The 8004-nt window shown below is 37.3% G+C and overlaps 1 protein-coding gene across 1 annotated transcript; it reads left to right on the top strand.

Moving 5' to 3' along the window:
- Positions 1-129: 129 nt before the first annotated feature.
- LOC104281212 (nuclear factor 1 B-type-like) lies at positions 130-5912 on the top strand (the record flags this gene model as incomplete). The annotated part of the gene is made up of 3 exons (XM_009879121.1): positions 130-182; positions 1434-1488; positions 5381-5912. Coding segments are annotated over exons 1-3 (640 nt in total), but the record flags the coding sequence as incomplete, so codon positions are not given.
- Positions 5913-8004: the final 2092 nt, after the last annotated feature.

Here is an 8004-nt window from a genome sequence, read left to right as displayed (position 1 = left end):
GGAGCGGGGCAGCCCCGGTCAGGGGTCCCCTCTGCGGCAACGTGCGTTTTTTGAGACCTGTGGGGTTTAGGGAGCAGACTTGGGACATTCCTCGGGTGCTGCAGGAGCGTCCTTGCCGAGCGCACGGCGATGGGGAGCGAGCGCCCGACAGCGGAGCCTTGTCCGGAGAGTAAACCCAGTCTGTAAAGCCAGGGGATAGTTTTCAGGAGCTTTTGTGAAAGTCTGTCTTAGGGTTATGGGATGTAAACTGATTAAGCGATAACTCTTTACTTCCACATTGGTGCAACAAACGGCTAAAGGAGCAGAAAATGTGCGAAAGTAACGTCTCCTGCAATACTGTTACTAAGCGGCCGACGATGCACTTGGAGTTGCACGGTGAATAAGTAAATGTGATTTAGGTTATTCCACAATTAGAAAGCATTGTAATTCAAAAAAGGATTGAAGTATTCATAAATTGTGAATGAAGATGGAAACAACGATAAGGCTTATTCAGTGATTGGATACAGTCCTGTAGCTTTTTGGCTGACACATTTTTTATTGTTTATATTTTGTTTGGCATCTAAGTGTGATTGACTTAGATATGGATATTTTCAGCAAGTAAACGTGAGCTGCAGTGGAGCAAAGCTGGAAAAGAGAACTGTTGAGATATATCTTCTTCAAAAGAGGAATGAATGCATGTGAGAAGCATTTTATGTAGCAGATACACACATGCTTACAGGTACACACATAGAAATAATTACTTACGGTGGAATCTGCAATTAGTAAAAATTAATTCTGTGTGGGCTGTCCTTCCCGTGAAACTACTGACAGGCAATAAGACCTCTGCACCAGAGTATAAACCTGAGAGTACTACTTAAGAAAGTGTTGGGGTTTTTTTACATTAGAAACACGTAAATTTACACCACCGCCTCTATTACAGTGGGTAGTTCATTTTGTTGTTTCCTGCTCTAATGACACTTTTTCCCATATGCTTGCTTTTTGAACTCACAGATGTAATGAATTGCCTTGTTCTTTACAAATCTGTATTGAACCAGTGCGCTCAGGTGTAAGCAAAACCACAACATTGTACTTCTATGGCCACAGATACAAGAAAGCAATTCCAGGCTTACGGGTATTAATAAGTGCTCCATAATATTTTACAATTACGCTGTACCATGTGCAATGCTGAAACAGTTCTCATGGTACATATATGGAACACAGCAGCAAATTTATTCTAAGTTGAGATCTTTCTGTACTTAACTTGGAATGATAAAAACATTGGAAAAAATGTCTTTCCATAGTTTAAAACAAAAGGATTACACTAGCAATGAGAATTTATACTTTGTGTTATTTATTTATTTAAAGTAGAAGACTGATTAATATTATTTTGAGTTGTGACTGAGTTAAAGCAGTACTGCCAAAATTGTTCTCTCTATTGTGTTTTCCGTCTCTAGTGTCCTTGCGATGCACATTGACTGTGGTAGTGTACGCTCAGAAGAAAATATTTTGGTAAAATTTCTAAATGCAGAACACCTGTTTGGACTCAGGTCCTTGTGGAAGCAGTAGCTCAATTTGTGCTGAGACAGTGCTGAAGCACTTTTTAGAAATAAATCTAAAATCCAAATTGTGGCTTTAAGACAAACCTTGGCAACTCGAGTGTTAGCCATCACTTTTCCAGTAAGAGATTGGTGGGTGTAAAACAACTCCAGGGAAGAATGAAATCTTAACAAACTTAATTTAATATTTTTTGGGGAGTCCTTTCCTTCCCTTCCCTTCCCATATGCCTCTTTCTCCCCATTTGGGAATAAGTGTAAACTACATTTATTTCTCTTGCTGAGGATGATAGGATGCAGTTACCGCATGCCTTTAGGTGCTTGGTCTCTTGTGATATTTTTGCTGCAGTTTATTTTTGTGTTACGGAGGTCCAGGAGACTTAGAATATGTTGTCATTTTATTTTCCTTGTAGAATATGGTGTGGCATTAGGCACAAAGAAAACAATGAAGGGAAATTGAATAGCAGAGGTTTTCTGTATAAAATTTCTAATGTATTTATTGTACAGTTGTCAGTTGAAACTTGCATGAATTGATACAAAGTTTATACAAGTAGAAGATAGGAGAAGGGCACACACATTTCCCCTTTACCTTTTCCAAGAAGAAAATCTGGCCTATCTATCATCATTACATGACTGGTATTTCTTTTTCATTTATTTACTAGCTACATAGATATTATATAGTAACTTCCATTTTGATTTAAATTACCAATGCACAATGAGTCACCTGAACTATTTGATACGACATTTGAAAATCTTACCTTCGTAAATCATATTATTGCAAGAGCAACTGTGGCATATGGCTAAGTGCCACATAAAAAATACTTCAATATTGCCTGTATGAATATTAAGGGGGAAAAAAACCCCAAATTCTGTAGATGGCTTTTTAGGCGGTTTAATGGAGAATGTGTGTGATTAATTGCAAATATCCATTTAGGATCATTTTTATGGGCACTTCTTCTTGTCAAGGAATGTTTAATTTGAAAGGATTCCAGATGCACAATGAATCTCTCAAAGATATCCGATGATATTGCTTTAGAACAGGATGTTCTTTGCTGTGTTTCTACTCTTTCACATATATTTATATCTTTAGGACTTAATGACATCAAGAACAAGAAGCCTGAATACAGCTTTTAAAAGTTTGTGGATTTGATTTTTTTCTTTTTTTTTTTTCCTCCACACTTTAAAAAGGAAACATTCAACCTTTACAGTCTGCTATTTAAAAAGTGGAATTTTTCTCTATAAAATTTTCATAGATGTAAAATGCTATGGGTTATTATTGGTAGTACTATGTGCATTACTTAAAGGCATAGTCATTCCAAAATACTTTGTGATGTTCTTTTTAAAAATTAAAACTAGGTGTCCAGTACTGTAGTAGTGTAGAATTTTTCCACGTTAATTTTTTTGCCATTTTAAGTTGTAAGTGCTGAGGTCAGTTTAGATGTATGGAAAATCATTGTACTGGAGCAAAAATTAATTTCTCCCAGAGCTCTTCAGCTGCCTGTCTTCACCTCATCCTAAGCCACAGCTGTTAGAATTTTCAAAATCTGTAGTAAAACTGTTTTATTCAGTCTAAAATGAATAGTGAGCATTTAACACCGAGCAGTCTTCACGCTTATGTTATAATTTCTTTAATTTTATTTGAATACTTCAATTAAGATGACTTCTGTAGATGAAAAAAATAAACTTTCTTTAGTAGTTATAACTCAGGGGAAAAAACCATGGCATCAGAAAGTGTATGAAGATAGGGAGGTCTTATCATGGGCTGTGGTTACTCAAAGCAGTATTGCCTTCCCACACAAAGAACAGATTGTGGTTTAACTCTTTCCATGGCCTAGTTTTATGCACCACTATAGTATCAGAATTGTTCAAATCTCTGCTAGAAACTACTAATCAGTTTAATTATTGCCTTTATGGCTCTTTGTCAGCACCATACTGTAATGCAATCACTAATGTCCTGAATTATTTTCCTGTATTGTCTCTCTCCTCTTTATTTCCCCCTAGCCCCCCCTTCTCCTCTTCTGTGAAGGTAACATGGTCATAGGTAAACTGCTTGCAACTTTTTCTGTTGTTTTCTGTTTGATTTGAGGACAATTAGGGAAGAGAGGTAACTACATCTGGTGGCTGGGGTTTTTTTTACCATTCAGGAAATTCTGAAAGTTTGTTTGAAATTTGAAGATTTAAATACTAAATTCTTGGCCTGAAGCTTCTACAATGACAGTCTGAACCCTGTATAATTGAGACCATTAGTTATACTTTCATCTTATTTACCTAATGGAGTTAATCAGCCTATTGATTAAACATAATTCGTTCCTTGTCTAGCAGGATAGCTAAAATATTAGATTGATAATTGCATTCTTAAATATAATTGTATGAAAAAGGTTCAATTTTAGTTTGATTGCACCACGTCACTCAGCATGATGAGAAATCTACATGGTATTTAAAACTAAATATGCTTATACATAGGAAGAAAGATACTTCCCCTAATGTCTCCCTTCCAAACCAAAATACAGTAATGTTTGATAAGCAGATCGCACTGTTTTAAACAGCAGATTTGCTCATGGAAAAGAAGCATTAGTTTTTGGGAAAGGCATATTTAGATATTAACATGGATGTGTAGGATGGTACTGCAAGCAGACAAAACGAATTAATTTAATTGCTGTAGGATGTATTTGTAGACGACAACTAAGCATTACCTCCTTAAAGCAATCCATATCGCTGCTAGGCCGAAGATAAGAACTTGCAGGTGAAGCCAGATGACAGAAAGGGATATTTTGGAACTGTAAATAAATTGCATGGATTTCACAAAAGCAGCATTTGACCAGCGGTGCACTCATAATGTCACTCTGCCACAGCATGCAGAAACACAAAGAATGCAAAGTTTGTGCCAAGTTGCCATTTTTCATTGTACACCTCAGATTGATTTTTAAGGGGTTTAGAATAATTGCCACACTCGTGATCAGTTAACAAATTAACTGACTCTGTGGGGCTTCAAAACCCACGATGGAACTGCCAGAAGAACATAAATGTAATTTTTCTTCTCGACTTCATAAACTTTTATTTTACAGAGTTTGGGGGTGGTGGGAGGGAAGCATGAAGAGCTGAAAGTGCAGAGGCTTCTGTTCAGGATTTGTGTACAACACGCTGTGTCTTTTGCCCACTTTCCCTTGCCGTATACTGGTTTCTCTAGTTACCACCACTGGAATGGTGCTGTTTCAGTTCTGGAATGCTGGACGTTTGATACGAAAATGGATCAAGTTTAATGGCGCATGCTCTTTGTGCCACCAGCAGTCTCTTGCTGAGAGCATGCTCCAAAAGCGGGAACTGTGTGGCATTACACTGAGCATGTATATGCTTTGTGTTTCTGTGCCACAGAGAAGAGAAATGAACTGTGGCATTCGCTTCAGCCTTCCGAACATTTCCGCTCAGATTTTTTAAAACTGCATAGTGTCCTCTTTGTGCGATGGTACTTTTCTTGATGTTAGCCATTCACTCCGATATTTAAATGTTAGAAACAAAACGTCTTGATAGTATCTCTTTTAAATGATGTTGTCTCTGCAGCATTGCGGGATGAAGTGAGGGGAGGCATACAAAATAAAATCTTACACGGTTCTTTCAAAGAATGAAATATGGGGAAAATGTGATTCTCTGTGTACTTTTTGTCTGATGCCTGACGGCGGTAGTAATTGCATAAAAGGTGCTATGTGGAAATTTTTGTGTATTTTACGTGTTTATTCTCCTCATCACTTTAAGATTTTCAGAAACATTTCTTGATACTGCTTTATGGGAACTTACTGACTTTGAGTTTTCTTCTTCTCTTCTTTTTTTTTCCCGTCCACTTCTTTCTACAGGATGAATTTCACCCGTTCATTGAGGCACTTCTTCCACATGTCCGTGCAATTGCCTATACTTGGTTCAACCTTCAGGCTCGAAAACGCAAGTACTTTAAAAAGCACGAGAAACGAATGTCAAAGGATGAGGAAAGAGCAGTCAAGGATGAGCTACTTAGCGAAAAGCCTGAAATTAAACAGAAGTGGGCATCCAGGCTCCTGGCCAAGCTGCGCAAAGATATTCGCCAAGAGTTCCGGGAGGATTTTGTGCTCACAGTGACTGGGAAGAAGCACCCATGCTGTGTATTGTCCAATCCTGACCAGAAGGGTAAGATTAGGAGAATCGACTGCCTGCGACAGGCTGACAAAGTCTGGCGTCTGGATCTAGTCATGGTGATCCTGTTCAAAGGCATCCCCTTGGAAAGTACGGATGGAGAGCGGCTCATGAAATCCCCACATTGCACAAATCCAGCACTTTGCGTCCAGCCACATCACATAACAGTATCAGTCAAGGAGCTTGATTTGTTTTTGGCATACTACGTGCAGGAGCAAGGTAGGAAGCAGATTGTTATGTTTCTGTATTAGTACTTCAAACCCTGATACCGAGTAGCCCTGTTTCCCCCATGGGCTGGCTTCCAGTGAAACATTATTCTGTGGTCTATAGACGTAATGTGGGTACATATCCATATGTTAATCAGCATGTATACGTATATACTTACATATGCACACATTCCTACAGACCTGTGTAGATGACATGTATGTGTGACATACGTGCCTTTTTCTCTTTCAAGAGAGAGTGGGACGTACCAAGGTAGTGCTTTGATACTGCTGATTGCCTTTTTCTTGTGAGTCAAAACGTGATAATATGTTGTGTGGTGCAGTCATGACTTAGGAAAACGTTCTTTTTGGTTTTCAATTTTTTTTTCATTTTTTTTAAATTAATATTTTTTAGTTCCCCCATTACTCTTAGTAACAGATTTAGGTATGTGCAATTGCACAATCACAATAAATACTACAAATATTTACTATTGTTTTGGAGTTACAAATAATCAAGAATTCATCCTTAAACTGATGAACTTGCTATCACTTTGAAGAGCAGTATTAGACTTTCTCTGTAAAATAAAACACAAAACCCCTTTAGCCAGAAATACTCCTTTTTAAATACTGAACGCAGTCAGAATTACTGCATAAAGTACTTAGCGTTTTATTTGTAGTTTGCATCACTAGCTCATCTTAGCTGTCTGAGCACTAAAATAAAGAACCAGACTGTAATATTTTGAAAGAATATTTCGTGAAAAGTACATTTTTGTAATCACATTCATGTTTTATTTGGCAGATAATTGAAATGTAGAAAATTACAGGAACACTATGGAAAAGCTTCTTAAACTTAGTTTTACAGAATGAAAATTAAAGTCAGGGCTTCTGATAATAACGTATCAGGGAAAAGAAACTGCTAGTCATATTGCATATTCAGATAACAATACTCATAGACGGGTTTCCCAAAATTCTAAATGGCTGTGAGTAAGCAGAGGCATTTTTCTCAGATGCTAAGCCTTCTGAAATGCTTTTTCTTTGTGAGGGGTCATTTTGTTTCTTTCTGGTGCTTGTACCATGCTCTAGATGTCTTTATATTGCTGGCTGATCAACAGTAATAAAGCATTTGTTTTTTAGCCACACATTTCAGCTAAGGAAATTTTGACTGGCTGCAGAAGGTGGGCCATTTCACAACTTGGCCTGGTAGTAGAGAGAAATGGCCTGCAGAAGGGCAGATGGCAGGCTGTTTTCTGGTGCCTGATACATAGCTCTGGGATTTAATTGAAAAAAACCAGTCCCAAATGGAATGGATTTTGTTAGTAACAAAAAAAAAAAGAGTAAAATTGCATGTCTTTGTTAGGTATGTATTCATTCTTTGAAAGAACAGATACATGAAACGACCTATGTGTTTCCAGTGAGTCTGTCTTTTAGCATTTACTCATGGAAGTGGAGCACTATTTATGTGAATGCATAATTAGGGTTCAATTTTTTTGATTATTCATACTGAAAAAATACGGTTAATTTTGTTTATTTTATTTCTTCTGTTTGTATTTTTTGTATTTTTCTCTCCGCAGCAGTAGACAACACTTTAGGTATTTCACAGCGACTTTAAGTAGCTGCAGTCCGGTAAATCTGATCCCAAATAACATTGGAAGAAAGATTTCTTCAACAGCACTAAACAAAACAGCTTAATTACAAATAATTTGTACCTTTAAATTCCTTTTGTGAACAAAAATTCAAATGGTATTTTGAATGCATGTACCGCAAGACATAGCTTACTGATTAATTCTAATGGATTTACCTGTCTGTAAAAGTCAAAACTACAAAGGGAGGCAAAACAGTTTAAGTAGCTCTTGAGTCAAAGAAGCTGGGGTCAGAGCACTCTTACGCTCTGTCGACTTTTAAGTTGTTGGAAGTCAGTAGCTTGAAGTGGGAGAAGGAATTGCTGGGCAGAGCTAATTTTATTGATTTAAATGAATTGAGAACATGAGTTTACTTAAAACACTTGTCTAATCAGAAATGAGTAGGATAAGCATGCTGTAATATTATAACTTTCAAAGTTGTGTGATGCTACTTTGAGAACATACTGGAAGATGAAGCTGGAAAGTTTC

This window comes from Apaloderma vittatum, unplaced genomic scaffold, assembly GCF_000703405.1.
Source record: "Apaloderma vittatum isolate BGI_N311 unplaced genomic scaffold, ASM70340v1 scaffold33711, whole genome shotgun sequence".
Taxonomy (NCBI): domain Eukaryota; kingdom Metazoa; phylum Chordata; class Aves; order Trogoniformes; family Trogonidae; genus Apaloderma; species Apaloderma vittatum.
This window is presented reverse-complemented; position numbering and strand designations above follow the sequence as displayed.